Source organism: Bos javanicus, chromosome 18 (genome assembly GCF_032452875.1).
Source record: "Bos javanicus breed banteng chromosome 18, ARS-OSU_banteng_1.0, whole genome shotgun sequence".
Taxonomy (NCBI): domain Eukaryota; kingdom Metazoa; phylum Chordata; class Mammalia; order Artiodactyla; family Bovidae; genus Bos; species Bos javanicus.
Genome location: NC_083885.1, coordinates 50,637,076 through 50,655,874, shown reverse-complemented (window position 1 = coordinate 50,655,874; position 18,799 = coordinate 50,637,076). Strand labels below are relative to the sequence as shown.

General features: G+C 48.9%; 2 protein-coding genes across 3 annotated transcripts; one reads left to right on the top strand and one right to left on the bottom strand.

Annotated features, from left to right (window-relative positions):
* Positions 1 to 3,531: 3,531 nt before the first annotated feature.
* On the bottom strand, positions 3,532 to 5,901 carry ERICH4 (glutamate rich 4). Its single transcript, XM_061388381.1, has 2 exons — positions 5,680 to 5,901; positions 3,532 to 4,212 (listed from the first exon to the last, which is right to left on the bottom strand). Exons 1-2 carry the CDS (start codon positions 5,851 to 5,853, stop codon positions 3,991 to 3,993), a joined length of 396 nt encoding a protein of 131 aa, XP_061244365.1. The 5' UTR covers positions 5,854 to 5,901; the 3' UTR covers positions 3,532 to 3,990.
* A 5,950-nt stretch (positions 5,902 to 11,851) lies between these two features.
* Positions 11,852 to 17,719, top strand: DMAC2 (distal membrane arm assembly component 2). 2 transcript variants are annotated; one of them, XM_061388379.1, is made up of 6 exons: positions 11,853 to 11,944; positions 13,536 to 13,732; positions 14,916 to 14,996; positions 15,776 to 15,912; positions 16,017 to 16,179; positions 16,553 to 17,719. In XM_061388379.1, exons 1-6 carry the CDS (start codon positions 11,894 to 11,896, stop codon positions 16,695 to 16,697), a joined length of 774 nt encoding a protein of 257 aa, XP_061244363.1. In that variant the 5' UTR covers positions 11,853 to 11,893; the 3' UTR covers positions 16,698 to 17,719. The 2 variants fall into 2 exon arrangements, with proteins under 2 accessions (XP_061244364.1, XP_061244363.1); XM_061388380.1 differs by lacking the exons at positions 14,916 to 14,996; positions 16,553 to 17,719 and having other exon boundaries at positions 11,852 to 11,944; positions 16,017 to 16,183.
* The last annotated feature ends 1,080 nt before the right edge of the window (positions 17,720 to 18,799 follow it).

Here is an 18,799-nt window from a genome sequence, read left to right as displayed (position 1 = left end):
TAGCTCTTCTCTAAATGTAGACTTTTGTTTGTTGGAAGTTTTTGAATTACTGATTCAGGGAATTCCCTGACAGTCCAGTGGTTAGGACTCTGCACTTTCCCTGCCAAGGGCCCAGGTTCAATCCCTGCTGCTGGAATTAAGATCCTGCAAGCCATGCAGTGCAGCAAAAAGTAATAATAAATAAATAACTGATTCAATTTCAGTACAGTAAATTCCTTACATGCAACAAGTCCCATTCCAAGAGCATATTTATATGTCTAATTTGTTCATAATTCCAACAAATTTTGCCCAGATACCAAACTAACATAATTGGCTAAATAGCACTGGACTGTAATGGGTCTATAATACTTTCCACACAACTAACAAACAGAAAATAAACACAAAAAATGAAGAAAACATTTTTAATCTTACAGCATAGAGCCTTGAAAAGTGCAGTAGTACAGTACAACAGCGGGCATACAGGGCCTGGCATCAAGTGAAAAGGCAAGGAGAGTTACTATCCTTCTAGTTGGGAGAGAGGATATTCCCAGAGAAGTGAGATGTTGGCAGATGTGAGAGCCTGTGCTCCCCCATCCTGGCCCTGACCCCTCTGTCTGTGCCTCCCCCATCCCAGCCCTGCTCATCTTGGCTATTTCTATGTGTTAAGGTGTGCCCCCTTGCTGGGCTGAGCACTCGGAAGGGCAAACTTGGTGCTTACTTGATCATTGCTGGATGTAGCTCAGTAAGTGTGGCATTGAGGACAGTACCAGAAGAGGGGGTGCTGCCCACACCCACCCAAACTCCCTGAGTGTTTGACGAAGGTGACTCCCCCACAGATGTCACCTCTATGACCCAGGACATGGCCCAGAGCAACTCCCACCCAGACATCAGGGGCTACCGGACATGCTGTTCTTTTTTTTTTTTTTTTTTTTTTACTACTGAGTTTTCTGTTTGGTTGTGTCGGGTCTTCATTGCATCATTCAGGATCTTTCATTGCTGCGCACAGACTCTCTAGTTGTGGCACGCAGGCTCCGTAGTTGCAGCGCGTGGGTTTAGGTGCCCCTTGGCATGTGGGATCTTAGTTCCCGGACCAAGGATCGAACTCGAGTCCCCTGCGTTGCAAGGCAGATTCTTAACCACTGGACCACCAGGGAAGTCCCCTTGCTGTTCCTGAAGAGTAAGCGTTCCTTCCCAAATCGCCCCCATTGGAGAGCTGTCTGCCTGCGCCTCTCTTCTAAGAATGTGGACTTAGGCAGGAGTTAACAGAAGCAGCCCTACTTTTCTTCGGCAGCTATCTGCAGATACCTGCCCATCTCCTGCAGGTGGCGCTGTGACACATTTGCATCGCGTCGGGGAACACGGATGAACCCTTGCGGCTCATCTGCTCACATCCACATTCCATTTTCAAACATCTGAAATAGTGCGGCGCAAGAGAATTACGGTGGGAGCCACTTATGTAATTTTAAGTTTTCTAGCAGTCATATTTTTAAATGTAAATAAGAAATGGGTGAATTAGCACAAGAAAAGATGCTCAACATTATTAATCATTAGGGTCTGCAGCCCGTGGGGCTCCTCTGTCCATGGGATCCTCCAGGCAAGAATCCTGGAGTGGGTTGCCATGCTCTCCTCCAGCAGCTTTTCCTGGGATAGAACCTAGGTCTCCCGCATTGCAGGCAGATTCTTTACTGACTGAGCCACCAGGGAAGCCCAGTCATTAGGGAAATGCAAAGTAAAACCACAATGAGATACCACCTTACACTTACTAGGATAGCTATCGTGAAAAAAAAGAAAGAAAATAACGAGTGTTGGCAAGGGACTTCTCTGGTGGTCCAGTGGTTAAGACTCTGCACTTCCAACTCAGGGGGCATAAGTTTTATCCCTGGCTGGGAACTAAGGTACCACAAGCCTCGGGGCACAGCCAAAAAATAAAAATAATAAAATAACAATAAGAATAATTAAATATTTAAAAAAAAAAGTGTTGGCATGGAGGTAGAAAGTTGGAGCCCCTGTGCACTGGTCGTAGGGATGGGGATCGTGGTCATGGTCGTGTGAATGGCAAATGGTATAGCCAACAGCACAGCACTTCTCAAATAATTAAACAGAATCACCCACAGTCCAGCAATCCCACTTCTGAGTATATACCCAAAAGAATTTTTAAGAGAAGACTTCCCTCGTAGTCCAGTGACTAAGGCTCTGCACGCCCAATGCAGGGAGCCTGCGTTCGATCCTGGTCAGGGAACTAAATCTCACATGCCACAATTAAGACTTGGAACAGCCAAATATATATATATATATTAAAAAAGAAAGAAAGCAGGGACTTGGACAGATATTTGTACACCCTTGTTCAGAGCGATGCTGTTCACCATAGCCAAAAGGTAGAAATGATCCAAGTGCCCACTGACAAATAAACAAAATGTGGTTGTTCATACAATGAAATATTATTCAGCCTCAAAGAGAAAGGAAACTCTGATATGTGTTGCAACATGGATGAACAAACCAGTCAGGAAAAGACAAATGCAGTGTGATCCCATTTACATGAGGTTCGTAGAGTAGGCAAATTCATAGAGGCTCAAAGCAGAAGGGTGGTTGCCAGGGGCTGGGAGAGGGCAGACGAGGAGGTACATTTTCAGTTTTGCAAGATGAAAACACATTCACACCACCACGTGAATGTATTTCACACTGCTGAATTGTAAACTTTAAAATATGGTTAAAATGGGGGCTTCCCTGGTGGCTCAGTGGTTAAGAATCCACCTGCCAGTGCTGGAGACACAGGTTCAGACTCCTGGTCTGGGAAGGTCCCATGTGCCTCGGAGCAACTAAGCCTGTGCGCCACAGCTACTCAGCCTGTGCTCAAGAGCCCGGGAGCCACAGCTGCTGAAGCCTGTGTGCCCTAGCACCAGTGCTCTGCATCAAGAAAAGCCCCCGCAGTAAGTCCGTGCACCACAAGTAGAGAGCAGCCCCTGCTCTCCACAACTAAAAAGCCCGTGCAACAACAAAGACCCAGCGCAGCCAAAAAAAATTTTTTTAATTTAATTTAAAAATACACACACAGGGCTTCCCTAGTGGCTCAGTGGTAAAGAATCTGCCTGCCAAGGCAGGAGACACGGGTTCGATCCCTGATCTGGGAGGATCCCACTTGCTGCAGAGTCACTCAGCCCGTTCACCACAACTATTCAGCCTGTGCTCCAGAGGCTGGGAACTGCCAGCTACTGAGCCCACACACTGAAACTACCAAAGCACACGCTTGAGAGTCCGTGCTTCAAAACAAGAGAAACCCGTACACCGCAACTAGAGAGGAGCCCCTGCTCGCTGCAGTAGAGAAAAGCCCACGCAGTAAGGAAGACCCAGCACAGCCAAAAATAAATAAATAAATATTATTTTTAAAAAAATACAAACACAAAAACAACAGATAAGAGAAAGGCACTCTGACCTCCCCTTTGGTGGTGGTTTAGTCCCTAAGTTGTGTCCGACCCTTTAAAAATGGTTAAAAGGGTAACTTTTATGTTATGTGTCTTACCACAGTAAAAGAAATTTACAAATAAACAGGTGAAATTAGCTTTAGTCATATTTTTATTTATCCCAACATACCCCAAATATTATCATTTCAAAATATAATTAACTTTTACAATTATTGAAATACTGAATATTGTTTTTATCAAACCCAGCTTGGAAATTCAGCATGTGTGTTACACTTACAGCAGATCTCAGTTAGAGCTAGTCACTCTCCAAGTGCTTAATAGCCACCTGTACACATCTCCACATATTTGCAAAGACACCAAGAGTTTCTCTGCAAACCTCCCACAGCATCTAGAAACACACCCACGATTCAGGGACCCACCCCTCAATCTCATCTCAGACACTTTCAGAGAAAGCACTTGCTCAAGGAGCACATGACCGTACCAAATTGGACATGTGCAGGTCAGTTTGACCTGCAAATCCCTCCCTTCCCCTGGCTTCTTACATAAGTTTGCGTATCATTCACGTGTCCATTGGAAGCACACTGGCAGGGCCTCAGATAGTCATCTCAAAGTCAGGGGGGCGGTGGTGGCCAGGAACTGGTCTGGAGGCCCCCTCCAGTTTCCCTTTCAGCTCTCTGTCCTCCTCCTCTTCCTCGGTGTTCTCCTCTGCCTCCTCTTCCAGGAAGGCCACCAGTTCCTCCCGCAGTGCCCCCATCTCCAGTCCCAGGCTGCACAGCTGGCCCAGCAGCTGGACATCCACTCGGCGGAGGTTCCCCTGGGGTGGGAAGGGGCAGTCATGGGTGTGCCACTCCAGACGGCAAAGGGTTAGTGTGCCTCTGCCTAGAAACCAGCTCAAGCCCCAACACAGATTCTTTGCCTAACCAAACTTTAGTCAGGATCCTGAACATTTTCCGGGGCCCATCAATACTTCTTTGTATCAGTAAAATCCAGTTTTGGCAAGAATCCCCCTCTTTGTATATTTTGGGCTTTCCTGGTGGCTCAGACGGTAAAGAATCTGCTTGCAATGCAGGAGACCCCGGTTCAATTTCTGGGTCGGGAAGATTCCCTGGAGAAGGGAAAGGCAACCCACTCCAGTATTCTTGCCTGGAGAATTCCATAGACAGAGGAGCCTGGCGGGCTACAGTTCATGGGGTCATAAAGAGTTGGACGCGACTAAGAGACTAAAAACACCCTCTTCCATATCTGATCAGATTCCTTGTCCTCCCCCCTCCTCCATCCCCCAGGTAATGGCTGATCACCCTGGCCTGCCTTCAGCAAGAATCCTGCTAGATCAGTTTAGCCAGACCCCCCCCTTACCCCTGAGGTTGCCTCTTAGGAATCTTTCTTTTTTTTCCCCCTTTTGGCTGTGCCACTTGGCATGTGGGATCTTAGTTACCCCACCAGGGACAGAACCCAAATCCCCTGCATTGGAACCTCTCTGAGGCTTAACTACTAGACCTCCAGGGACACCCCAGCCTCTTAGGAATGTTCTATCCCCTGACCCTGCTCCTTGGCTGTCAATTCCCAATTGCCCGTGCTATATTCAAGGTTCAGCCCAATCTCCCCTCTACTACAAAATCCCATCACAGCGGGTCTTTATACCTACAGCCTTGCCATCTTTAACAGGTGTCATCAATTACTTTTTCTTTAACAGTCCTGGCCCACAGCATGCAGGTGGAACCCTCACTGTGTCCCTGGACTCTGTCAGCCTGCTTCTGTCCTGTCTCCCACTGTCTTGGTCTCTCCATTTCATTGTCCCCTGCTTTTTCCACCTCTCTTGTTTGCTCCCTGTGTCTTGAGTCTTAATCTCTATCTCTCTTATTAGGTCTCCCTCTCTTGTTATCTGTCTCCATCTCTCTGTCTCTACTTGGCTGTCTCCCTCTCTGTCTTTTTAGATCCCGTCTTTCTGTCTGTCTCTATTTCTCTGCCCTTGCCTTTGACTTTCTGCATCTCTGTCTTTCAGATTTAATATAAGCCTGTCTTTGGCTCTCATTCTCTGCTTTCCATCTCTTGTCTCTCTCTCTCTCTGGGTCTCTCGGTCTCTATTACTGTCTCTCACTCTTGGTGTCGTCTGTCTCTGTCTCCATCTCACCCTGTGTGTATCTGTCTCTGCCTCTGTTTCTCTATTCTTGTCTCTCACTTTCTGTCTTTCAGTCTCTGGCACCTTTTATTTTCATTCATCCCCATTCATTTATCCACTCTCCACTCCCCCATCTCTGATTCCTCTGAACCCCTCACTCACCAGCTCCTCCCAGATCCACAGCAGACTCTCCCTGGCACCTCCAGCGCCAGCCCCTGGGGACGCGAGGGTCTGACCCACCTTCTCCACTGGGGGGACTCCCCTCAGGGCCCGCGGGGGTGGGCCCAGCCCCGGGGGCACCAGTCCAGCCTGCCTCAGCTGCTTCCAGAGCTCCATAGCCTCTGAACTGTGGCAGCCAGTAACAGGAAGTAGCAAGGTCCAGAGTGACCTAGCCCCTGGGGAGTTGGGGGTGGGGGGAGGGGAGTAAAGGGCAGTGGAGGGTGGGGGAGCACCCCCTGGCATCACAAAGTCCGTTCTTCACAGAGAATCAGCAGCTTCGTGTGTGTGTGTGTGTTGGGGGAGGGGGGGAGGATGTATGTGTGTGTGTGTTGGGGGAGGGGGGGAGGATGTATGTGTGTGTGTGTGCGCGCTCAAGTGTATGTGTGTGTTTTAATTGAAGTGTAACATCAGGTCTGCTCACGGGGATCCAGCCTCAGCCCCTCTGGCCGGAGGTCAAACTCCACCCTTCCCTGCCTCGTCTCAGATGGACCCTTCACGGGTGAGCGGCTGCCCCGCCTCTTCTTGCCCCGCCCCTCCTGGGTCCCGCCCACTGCTCCTCCCCAAGCCCCCTGCAGCCCTCTCCTCCACATACCTCTATCTTCCCCTGGTTTGATCCTTGCCCGTCTTCTCCACTCTGGCCCTTGCAGGGCTTCCCAGGCCCTGTGCCTGAGGAGCCAGGAGTGGCTTCCAGGAGAAGGATCCCTCAGCCAGAGTGCCTCGGTGTCCAGGCTGCTGGTCCAGGCTGAGCAGCAGTTCTGCCAACCCCGGACTTGTCCACAGACATTATCACTAGCAATTCAGGCCCCGCCATGAACTGCAGCACACCAGGCTCTTCTGTCCTCTACTTCCGGGAGTTTGCTGAAATTCATGTCCATCGAGTTGGTGATCGATCCCTGGGTTGGGGAGATACCCTGGAGAAGGGAATGGCAACCCACTCCACTATTCTTGCCTGGATAATTCCATGGACAGAGAAGCCTGGTGGGCTAAAGTCCACGGGGGTCACAAAGAGTCGGACATGGCTGAGCAACTAACATTTACTAATGCCAGTTACAGAACCTAGGCAGTGACTTACTGTACGAATCTTCAACTTTTCTGTATATTTTCAAATTGTCCTATTAAAATGTTAGGAAGCTGTGATGTTATTGGTCTCTGTCTCTTAGTGGAGACAGTTGATTCCTTTGGGAGAGTTCATTGGTTGAGATTTTCAACCGATGGGAGTTGAGTCAGTGCTCATGACTGATGGGAGAGTGTTAACAGAGCTTGACAAAGCCTTTCCTTCCAAAGATGTAGTTCTACTGCTGTAAGCAGTGGAAATCTAATTCAAATTCATTTAGGTAGAAATGGGAATCTATTCTTAGGAGCTTTGGGGCAGGCCAAGAGCAGACAGATATGCTGGATTCAGGCTTTAAATGATGTCTTTGTTGTTGTTCAGATGCTCAGTCATGTCTAACTCTTTGTGATCCCATGGACTGCATGGACTCCCATGGACACGAGGCGTCCCTCTCCTTGACCATCTCCCAGAGTTTGCTCAACTCATGTCCATTGAGCCAGTGATGCCATCCAATCATCTCATCCTCTGTCATCCCCTTCTCCTCCTGCCTTCAATCTTTCCCAGCATCAGGGTCTTTTCCAATGAGTCGACTCTTTGCATCAGGTGGCCCAAGTATTGGAGCTTCAGCTTCAGCATCAGTCCTTCCAATGAATATTCAGGGTTGATTTCCTTTAGGATTGACTGGTTTGATCTCCTTGCTGTTCAAAGGACTCTCAAGTCTTCTCTAGCATCACAGCTTGAAGGTCTCAATTCTTCAGCTCTCAGCCTTTTTTATTGTGATGATGTCTTTAGCAGCAGTAGTAGTTTAGTCGCTAAGTCGTGTCCAACTCTTGCGACCCCATGGACAGTAGCCTGCCAGGTTCCTCTGTCCTTGGGGTTCTCCAGGCAAGAATACTGGAGTGGGACTCTGGTTTCCTCAATCTCTCTGCTCTCTTTGTCTCTTTTATTGTCTGGTATTATCCATATGGTGGTAGGAGAGTTGCTGGAAGTCTCGTCTGTGGTAGATTGTATTATTTTCAAAATATTTTCTTCCCTCCCACTGGTCCTTCCCTTAGGAAAGGCTTTTGTTTCCCTCCTCCCCACTGATGAGTTTGGTTGTGCAACTTGTTTTGGCCGTGACTCCTGTTGGCCTTCTTTTGTACCCATAGGTTTCACTGGGTTCCGGGGACTGCTCTCTTCCTTTGACCCTTCAAGGATAACGGTGTAACGGAGCCTCTCTGTGGCTAGTTTACAGGTGTTTCACCATCCCTCATTGGATACCCCTCACTTTGTAAATAGTGCTATTATTAAATGCTCAATTATCTTACTTGTGTGTGACTTACTTATCTGCTGGGATCCTGACTGACACAGAATTCTATTGGATAGATCTACCACAGTTTGTTTGGTTTTTTTTGGAGGGGCTTCCCTGATGGCTCAGCAGTGAAGAATCCGCCTGGCAATGCAGGAGATGTGGGTTCAATTTCTGGGTGGGGAGGATCCCCTGGAGCAGGCTCCGGTATTCTTGCCTGGAAAATCCCTTGGACAGAGGAGCCTGGTGGGCTACATACAGTCCGTGGAGTTGCAAAAGAGCTGGACACAACTTATCGACTAAACAGCAAAACAACCACCACCACAATTTATTGGTTGTATCTCATGCTCTGCTGCTGCTGCTGCAGCTGCTAAGTCGCTTCAGTCGTGTCCGACTCTGTGCCACCCCATAGACGGCAGCCCACCAGGCTCCACCATCCCTGGGATTCTCCAGGCAAGAACACTGGAGTGGGTTGCCATTTCCTTCTCCAATGCATGCAAGTGAAAAGTGAAAGTGAAGTCGCTCAGTCGTGTCCGACTCTTAGTGACCCCATGGACTGCAGCCTTCCAGGCTCCTCTGTCCATGGGATTTTCCAGGCAAGAGTACTGGAGTGGGGTGCCATCACCTTCTCTGATCTCATGCTCTACCACCTCCTTATTCTTTTGCCTTCAATCTTTCCCAGCATCAGGGTCTTTTCCAATAAGTTGGCTCTTCACATCAGGTGGCCAAAGTATTGGAACTTCAGCATCAGTCCTTTCAATGAATATTCAGGGTTGATTTCCTTTAGGATTGACTGGTTTGATCTCCTTGCTGCCCAAGGGACTCTCAAGAGTCTTCTCCAGCACCACAATTCAAAAGCATCAATTCTTAGGCTCTCCGCTTTCTTTATGGTCCAACTCTCACATTCGTACATGACTACTGGAAAAACAATAGCTTTGACTAGACAGACCTTTGTCGGCAAAGTGATGTCTCTACTCTTTAATATGCTATCTAGGTTTGTCATAGCTTTTCTACCACAGAGCTAGTGTCTTTTAATTTCATGGCTGCAATCATCATCTGTAGTTGGCATCTAAGATCTGTTAGGACTTCCCTGGTAGTCCAGTGGTTAAGAATCTGCCTGCCAATGCAGAGGACACAGGTTTGATCCCTGGTCTCGGATGATCCCACATGCCTTAGAGCAATTAAGTCCCTGTGTCACAAGTACTGAGCGTGCACAATCTAGTGCCTGAGCTCCACAACAAGAGAAGACACCGCAACAAGCCCACACACCACGACAGAGTAGCTCCTCACTTGTCACAACTAGAGAAAGCAAAGCCTGTGTGCAGCAACAAAGACCCCCACAGCCATAAATAAATGAACAAATCAATATAATCTTAAAAAAGAAAATATAAATCAGACTATGGCATGCCTGTGCAAATGGAATAAAGCACAGTCAATTTCTCGCCCACTTCTCTGACCCAGTCTCCACACCTCTGTGCAAGCTGGTCCCAGCTCTGGGTCTTTGCACTGGCTATTACCTCTGCCTAAAACACTTTCCCCCCAGGCCCTTGAATGGCTGTTTTCTTCTCATTCCTCACCTCCACTTAAAAGTCAACACTTCACAGAGGTCTTTACTGATGGCCCTGTGCCTCAGTCACTCCCTATTATATGGCTTGTTTTTATTTGCCTCTTATCAAACACTGTCTGCAATTATCTTGCTTATTCATTTGTTTCTTAACCATGCTCTCACTGACTGGAATGTTGGCTCCATTCCAGGGAGAGCCGTGGTTCCATGGTAATCTCACAACTCAGAACAGTGCCTGCCACATGGTAGGGATTCAGTAAATATTTGTAGAATGAATGAATGAGTAATTCTATCCACAAGACTTCATAATGAATTTTCCCTTGAGATGTAGCCTTGAACTCCAAACTGAAATTGCCAACCCACCGCAATACTAGTCTTGAAATTCTGCCTCTGTTCCTTACCTTGCAATGTCAGATCACCAGCTATTCGATCTTTCCCTTCCCTGACCCTGCTTTAAAGAAAGATGCAGGGCTTCCCTTGTAGTCAGGTGGACAAGAATCCATCTTGCAATGCAGGACACACCGGTTCAATCCCTGATACAGGAGGACCCCACGTGCCTAGGAGCAACTAAGCCCATGCACTGCAATTACTGAAGCCTGCTTGCCCTAGAGCCCATGACCACAACAAGAGAAGCCAAAATGGGACCCGAAATGAGAAATGAGAAGCCCGAGTATGGAAACTAGAACAGCCCACTCTCTCTACAAGTAGAGAAAGCCTACCCTCAGCAACGAAGGCCCAGTACAGCCAAAAATAGATAAATATTTTTAAAAATAATGATTAAAAAATAAATATGTGGAGTTTCTCAGCGCATCTTTTTCTGTTCTAAGGAAGCATTAACAGCTAGTTAGACCTAGAGGAACAGGAAAGCTCACAGGGACTGTGAGTGCAGTCAGAGGGAAGGAAGGTACTCCAACAGCCCTCTCCTAAGGGAAAGACTGCTGGGTCCCATTTTAATGCCCATTAGAAAGGGAGGTCCAACAGACTGCTAAACACAAGAAGAATAATAAGTGTGTGCTCCTTTAAGAAGTGTTATTTGAAAAAGTGGGAAAAAGACTTAAGATCTCCCAAGAAGACATGCAGATGGCTAACAAACACATGAAAAGATGCTCAACATCGCTCATTATTAGAGAAATGCAATCAAAACCACAATGAGGTATCACCTCACACCGGTCAGAATGGTCATCATCAAAAAGTCTACAAACAATAAATGCTGGAGAGGGTGTGGAGAAAAGGGAACCCTGCTGCACTGTTGGTGGGAATGTGAATTGATACAGCCACTGTGGAAGACAGTATGGAGATTCCTTTAAAAACTAGGAATAAAACCACCATATGACCCAGTAAAATCCCACTCCTAGGCATATACCTTGAGGAAACCAGGATTGAAAAAGACACATGTATCCCATTGTTCACTGCAGTGCTATTTACAATAGCTAGAACATAGAAGCAACCTAGATGCCCATCAACAGATGAATGGATAAAAAAGTTGTGGTACATACACACAATGGAATATTACTCAGCCATAAAAAGGAACAAATTTAAGTCAGTTCTGATGAGGTGGATTATTATACAGAGTGAAGTGAGTCAGAAAGAGAAAGATAAATATTGTATTCCAGGGCACATATGGAAAAATGGTTCTGAAGAATTTATTTACAGGGCAGCAATGGAGAAACAGACAAATGGAGAATAGATATATGGACATGGGGAGAGGGGAGGAGGGTGAGATGTATGGAAAGAGTAATATGTAAATTTATATTACCATATGTAAAGTAGATAGCCAACGGAGAATTTGCTGTATGGCTCAGGAAACTCAAACAGGGGCTCTGTATCAACCTGGAGGGGTGGGATGGGGAGGGAGATTTGACGGAGGTTCATAAGGGAGGGGATACATGTATACCTATGGTTGATTCATGCTGAAGTTTGACAGAAAACAACAAAATTTTGAAAAGCAATTAACCTTCGATAAAAAAAATTTTTTAAATGTTATTTGCTCAGTCATATCCAACTCTTAGGGACTCCGTGGACGGTAAAAGACAATAGTCCTCCAGGCTTCTCTGTTATGGAATTCCCCAGGCAAGAATACTGGAGTGGGTTGTCATTCCCTTCCCCAGGGGATCTCGCCGACCCAGGGATCGACCCCGAGTTTCCCGTATTGCAGGCGGATCCTTCATCGACTGAGCCACCACGGAAGCCCTTTCAGAGGAGCGCAGGAAAACGGAGGGGGCGTGGTCATAAGAGAGCCGGTGGGTTGGATAAGATGAGCCCCTTCCGGTTACACAATCCTAGCAAGATGGCGGCGCCCAGGGCGGTAGGTGACCGAAGCTTTTAGAGCCCCCCAAATTAGTGTGCGCTCTGCTGTCTCTGCCTTCAGGACCTCTCTCGGCGCCCAGCGGACAAGGAGCGAGAAGGAGCAGGGGCTCTCTCCCGCTAAACCTCGCTCTGGGCGCGGAGACGTGTGGTCGTCCGGGGCCGGGAAGGATCGGTGCGGGTCACAGGCAGCGAAGGAGAGAAACCAATGGGGAAGCAGGGCGTGCCGACTGAGAAAGTGCGCCAGACCAATCAGAGGGAAGGATCCGACGGGCACTGGGAGTCTAGGGGCGGGCTATAGTGGGACCTACAAAGGATAAGGGTTTGGAAGAAATTGGCAGAAAAACTGAGGTTTGAGGTCCAAGAGTAGGAGACCAAAGGTGAGGGAAACTCATGGAGTAGTTAGAAATTTTGATGGAAAACCCAAGAGGTGAATTTGGGAATTCCAAGGGAAAAGATCTAGGGGAAATTAAGGGGAGAATTTGCAATATTGTGGAAAGAATTTAGGAAGAATTCGGCAAAATCAAGGAATGGACCTAGGAAAATTAGAGTAAGGTTGGGAGCCTAAAAGGAATTTTAAGGAAAATAAGTATGTGGGCAAAACTATTGGGAGAATTTGGTTAAAGGAAAAAGAGAAACTGAAGCAGGTTAAGAGAAAACTTTGGAGGGGAACTTAAAGAGAGTTTGGGAGCTTCAAGAGGTAAGTTAAGGATGGTTGGGAGAGAAATTAAGATTATATTTGGGAGCTTCCCTGGTGGCTTAGTGGTAAAGCACCCTAGACCCCATTTCTCAGCAACAGGAGAAGTCACAGCCCATCAGAAGCCCGCACACGGGAATGGAAGAGTAGCCCTCCCCTCACAGAAACTAGAGAAAGCCTGCGCAGCAACAAAGACTCAGCATAGCCAAAAATAAAGTTTTTTTTTAAATTGTTATATTTTGGGGAAAGGAATGCCTTATTTAGGAAAACTCTGGTGGGAAGTGGATAAAATAAAGGGGAGAATTTGTAGTACATTAAGAGTTCAGATAATAGAGGTTTGGTGAGAGACCAAGGGCTTGGGAGAAGTTAGGGGGAGAATTTAGGAAAACCAGAAGACCCTTTGGCCAAATCAAAGATAAAGTTTTTTGGCAGCGCTAGGTCTTGGTTGCTGCGTGCAAGCTTTCTCCAGTTGTGACAGGCAGGGGCTACTTTAGCTGTGGTGCACTGGTTTCTCATTGCAGTGGCTTCTCCTGTTGCGGAGCACAGGCTCTAGGTCAAGTGGGCTCAGTAGTTGTGGCACACGGGCTTAGTTGCTCCGCAGCACGTGGGAGCTTCCCAAACCAGGGATCGAACCCATGTCCCCTGCATTGGCAGGCAGATTCTTAATCACTGGACCCACCAGGGAAGTCCCAAAGAAAATTGAAGATGGATTAAAAGAAAGAACTTGGGGAAATTCTGGGGAAATTTTGCAGAGTCCAAAGAACTGGAAGGTCCTAGAAGATAAATCAGCAGGGAAGCATTGAGGAGGGAAAATTTGGGAGGAAAAACCGGGGAATCTGTCTGTGTGTCTCGCAGGAGGCTCTGGGTTCAGCTCCTCCTCCCCTCTCCTCCCCAGTCCCTGCGGCTAGTGGCCCCGGTATGGAACAGGGGTACCAGCGGCGTCCGTGGCCTGAGCAAGGCAGTGGACCCAGAGGGCAGTCAGAAGAAAGGGAGGACGCTGCTCCAGTTCCTGACTGACCGCTTCTATGACGTGGAGGCTGTGAGGGAGTACCTTCTCCGGAAGCAGGTGTTGAAGGTGCAAAAGAAAAATCGGTGAGAACCCATGGCCTGCTCAGCCCTGCTGTCCAGGCCTCCCAGGTCTGCCTGCCCTGCCCTTGCCACTCCAGGAAGCCGTAGGGCTTCCAGTGGGAGCCGTGCCCACGTGTCTCTTCATCTCCAGCCCACATGCTTCCCAAACCCTCCAGCTCATAGAGGCAATCCATTGACCACTATCTCCTCTTGGAGGTCTAGCTGGCACTTCAGACCTCACATGGCTAACAGCAAACCTTGGTTTCCCCTAAAACAGCCTTCTCACCCCCAAGCCTTCCCCATCCCAGTCGGTGGCACTATTGCCCATCCCTTGTTCAGACCACATTCCAAGGAGTTATCCCTCATTCCTCTCTGCTTCCCTTTCCTCCACATCCAGTCCATCAATAAAATACCAGAATATCCTAAATTTGACCAGTTGTCACCTGTCTGTAGCCTGCTGGGAACCCTTTTATTTTATGGTTGGATGACTGCAATTGTCTCCTGTCAGTCACCTTTTGGCCCCTGTTACAGTCTACACAGCAGCCAGAGGACTCTTACGAAAGGAAGATGGATAACATTACCACTTTGCTTAAAACCCTCTTATGGTTTCCGACTGCAACTAGAATAAAAGCCAAACTCCAAGGCCGAAAATCTGGCCCCTTACTGAGCTTTGAGACCTCTACCAGGGACGCCCACTCACCTCTCCCAGCCTGGCATCCTTATTGCCATTTGTTCATCTTAATTTGAGCCTCTGAGTCTTTGCAACTGGCTTTTCCCTTGGCCTGGCAGACTCTGACCCTGACCTCCGCAATCCCTCTCTCATTCAGATCTCTCAAGTTTTGCCTCCTCCAACACGCAAACCAAATCACTCACCTCCATCCGCCATCCCGACCCGAGCCACTCCTAGTCTGTTCCCTCGGTATTAACTTCATCACGGAATTGCTACTCTGCGATTTGTTCTTAACTTGGCGGTTATCTGTTTGCCCTGTGAAATAACTCTGCAGGGGCAGGGACAGTGATCCGCCTTGGTCACACTGTCCCCTAGTGCCCAGCACTTCAGAGGCGCCCAGTAAATATTTGCCATCTGACTCAGTCTGCCTGCATATCTCAGTCCCGTGCTGTGGACTGTGACCCTCTCAGCAGCACCGGGGCCTGGAAAGGGGTGTGGTGCTTTAAGGCTCACCCTCGGCTACTCTTCTCCCGGCAGGTCCTTCACCTACATCAAGGAGCGATACGGCCCCTACGTCGCAGGGGCCTATTTCGTCTTGAAGCAGGGAGGCGCAGTCAAGTATGACGGCAAAGGTGTCAGAATGGGGGGTGGGGGTGGGGGAGGCGGGAGAGCCACTTTCTAAGCCTGGGGCTCATCCGTCGGACGGGCTCCTGTCAGTCCGACTGGCTTCTGTGCACACCCTGGTCTCTGCCTGTTCCTGGCCATGTAGCTGGGGACTTGTTCCTGAGCTTCAGTTTTGTCATCTGTAAAATGGGATGGTGGTCATGTCTAACCTACAAGGTGTGCTGTAAAGATTCAGAGACACTTTGCAGTCTGGACACTTGTCATGGGTCACAGGCCAACGTAGCACATGTGCTCAGTCAGCACTGGTGCATATTTTCTTTCTTCCTTCCCCCTCCTCCTCCTCTTGTTTTCCCCCTTTATTTTCCTTCTTTTTTGAAAACACAATTCACATAGGCTTCATCTAGCCTTCCTCTTGGTTCCGATTAAGATTTTCACTTGTTTTGAGTACTTTCTCCAGCACCTTCCTTAGAAATGGTATACCTGTCTGTAAATATCTCAACATTCACCCATCTCCAAGGATTCTTGTCTCATAGCTCTTTTTTCTCATGTTAATATCCATAATTTCTTACACCCTCAGCTTCCAGGTATGTAAAATTGGCCAAACACTCCATCTTTGATGGGGTTGTCAGGGGACCCAATAAGACCAGACATGTAAAGCCCTTAGCGCAGGGCCTGGTGTATAGTGAGTGCAGCAGGTTCTCTGATATGGTGCTAGGAGTGTTATTAAGAGGTTGGAAGGTTGCGGGACCCTGCTGACACTCGCTCTCTTCCAGGTTTCGGGACAGGGAGTGGATGCGGGCGAATGAGCAAGGCCTTTCCTCTCTCGAGTTCCGGAAGCTCCAGGAGGTGCCCGTGGAGGCTGTGGATGCCAGTGGTTGTGCCATCAACTACCAAGGCCTGGACAACCTCTGTGAGTAGGGTGGGGCAGGATGAGGTGGAGACGGACCAGGCTCTGCCCTTTCGTGGTGGGCTCCAGAAGGGCCGTCAGTGCCATCCTCCCTCTGCCCCCTGCAGTGGCCCTGAAGGAGCTCCAGTCCCTGTCGCTGCGGCGCTGTCCCCACGTGGATGACTGGTGTCTTGGCCGCCTCTACCAGCTGGCCGACTCACTGCAGGAGCTCTCCCTAGCCGGCTGCCCCCGCATCTCTGAACGGGGCCTCGCCTGCCTCCACCACCTCCAGTGAGACCTCAACTCAGGCTGGGCCCCAGACCAGGGGAGGGCAGTACCCCATCCCTGCCTCCTGGACAGACCTAGAGCTGGTGGTGGGTCAGCATAGATGAGCTGCGCAGTGAACCTCTGGGAGGGTGGGAAGACTCTTAGTCTTCCTGCCTTTTTGTATGAATGAAATTACAAGATATTTACACTGTTGTGGGACAGCAGGAGCCAGAGGTATGCAGTTTGTAATGAACACAGTGGGTCTCATGTACTTGAGCAAAGATTTTATTCGAAAGCTGGGGGTCAGCATGGGGGCAGGTACACCCCCCACACTCACACACACAGATGCCATCCTTACATGTGACCCCCCCCACCCCCCCATCTTGCCTCCTCTCAGGAACCTCCGCAGGCTGGATATCTCCGACCTTCCTGCCGTGTCCAACCCAGGCCTCACTCAGATCTTGGTGGAGGAGATGCTGCCCCACTGTGAGGTTCTGGGGGCTGACTGGGCACAGGGCCTCAAGGTGGGGCCAGAGCAGTAGTCCCGGGACGCAGCCGGCAGCCCCATCCCCGCCTGGCCTTCGGCCCCTCCCCATCAAGCAAGGTCTCTGCCAGGCTGTGCTGAGCGCCCAACAGCTCATCCTTCTGGTTCTGTTGGGCTCACTCAACTCGGGGGGTCGGGCTGGGGTGAGAGGAGGAGAGCCTGAGGTTGGGACATTGGTTCTCCACCGCCGGGGTGCTCTGGCTGGCTGCACCCAGCCTGAAGCTCACAGCTCCTCTCAGCTTGTCAGGTAGCCCTCTCCACATGCTTCTCCTTCCCAGTTTCAGGAGCCCCCTTCTCTATCCTAGGGGAGGTAAGGGCCCCTGGCTGCAAGTAGCCCCGGGGAGCTGCACTCTCCCCTGTGGTTGCCCCGTACCGTGCCCACTTCTCTGGCAAGAAACTTCTCTTGACTTCTGTCAGAAGTCGGATTATCCCACTTGCATGTGCTCCTGTTTCCTGCCAGGGGGCACTACTGGCATTCTACAGGGCTGGTTCTTCCCTGTGTGGGACGACTCGGCTCACTGCGGGCTGCAGTATCCCTGGTCCATATCCACTACATGTGGGGCGTCCCATAGCGTTCTCCTTATTGACGCTCAGCTCCAAATTCAACATTGTTTGCTCTGTGTAAATTGATCTGGGCCTTTGAAGTATTCTCCTTTGCTAACTGGCCTGATAAGGGTTGCCAGTAGAGGGCGCCCGAGAGATGTTCCTCAAGGGAGGAAAGGCTTTTGCTTTGTGGCTCTGCTCAGGGGTGCTTGCTCAGCTGCCCTGCAGCGCATGGTGGTGCAGGGCTCCCCGCATCTGCTGAGGTGAATCAGGTGGTCAGCAGCTTCCCCTGGCGCCCTCCACCCCCAACCCTGCACAGGACAGCCTCCACTGAGGTGTCTCTCTGAATGCCTCTCCACCATACCCCTGAAGGTGGATTTCCAGTAACTCCCAGGGCCCCTTACCAATGAATCCCCTCCTTACTTCACTTTGCTGTTAAAGTCATTGATTCTCTATATTAAACTTTCCCTGTTCAAATTACTGTGTGGCTTCTCTCTCTAGACTGGATCCAGACTGATAAGAGCCTTGGCATCTGGAGTGTTCCCAGAGATAAATTCACAAAGACAGGATTTGGGGGTTGGTTTGTTCCCCTTTGGCTTGATTGCACTACTGAGCTCCTTGGCAGTGGGAAATGAGACATGAGAAATCCATGGCCTTAATGTCATCAACAGGATGAATGGATAATGGTGCCTTTGGCTTGAGTCCACTGCTGAGCTCCTTGGCAGTAGGAAATGAAACATTAGAAATCCATGGCCTAAATGCCATCAACAAGATGAATGGGTAACAAAGATGTAGGGGGTATATGTGATACATAGTGAATACTACTCAGCCGTGAAAAAGAATGAAGTAATGCCATTTGCAACAGCATGGATTGACCGGGAGATTATCATATTAAGTGAAGTAAGTCTGACAGAGAAAAATATATCACTTATATGTAGAATTTTTTTTTAATGATACAAATGAACTTCAAAAACTCATAGACTTAGAGAAAAACCTATGGCTACTGGGGGAAGGAGAGGAGATAGCCCGGGAGTTTGGGGTTGACATGCACATGCTGCTATATTTAAAACAGACGGAGTTCCTTGGTGGTCCAGTGGTTAGGACTGTGCTTCCTCTACTAATGGCATGAAAGGTGGCTGCTGTGAGCTGTGTGTTTCACCGGGATCCGTGACCTCCGGAGGGGAGGATTTCAATCTGGGGTCAGAGATGAGGCTTGACTGCTTGGGGAACTTTTTGTGTAACAAAGTTTTATTAAAGTATAGAGATAGGGAAAGCTTCTGACACTGACATCAGAAGAGGACAGAAAGAGTGCCCCCTTGCTAGTTTTTAGCAAGGTGTTTTATATCTGTTAGAAAGCTACTAATCAGATAAGAGAGACACCTCAAGGCTGAGGGCGTTTCACTAGACCTCTCCCACAATAGATAGGATGGCATCCCCCAGCCATAAAACAATTGATAGGAATACTGGTTTGTTGAGCCATTATCAGCCCAAGGTTTGAGAAAAGAAAAAAAGTTAGTCTTGGGTGGAACCATTTTGAAGAAAGGCAAATTCTAAAGC

Bases quoted from the DNA above. Each gene is read 5' to 3' on its own strand.
- ERICH4 (XM_061388381.1), bottom strand. From the start codon at position 5,853: ATGGAGCTCTGGAAGCAGCTGAGGCAGGCTGGACTGGTGCCCCCGGGG. The intron at 4,213-5,679 runs GTGAGTGAGGGG...TTCCCACCCCAG, and splicing joins TGTGGATCTGGGAGGAGCTG to GGGAACCTCCGCCGAGTGGA.
- DMAC2 (XM_061388379.1), top strand. From the start codon at position 11,894: ATGAGCCCCTTCCGGTTACACAATCCTAGCAAGATGGCGGCGCCCAGG. The intron at 11,945-13,535 runs GTAGGTGACCGA...TCTCCTCCCCAG, and splicing joins AGATGGCGGCGCCCAGGGCG to TCCCTGCGGCTAGTGGCCCC. The intron at 16,180-16,552 runs GTGAGACCTCAA...GCCTCCTCTCAG, and splicing joins GCCTGCCTCCACCACCTCCA to GAACCTCCGCAGGCTGGATA.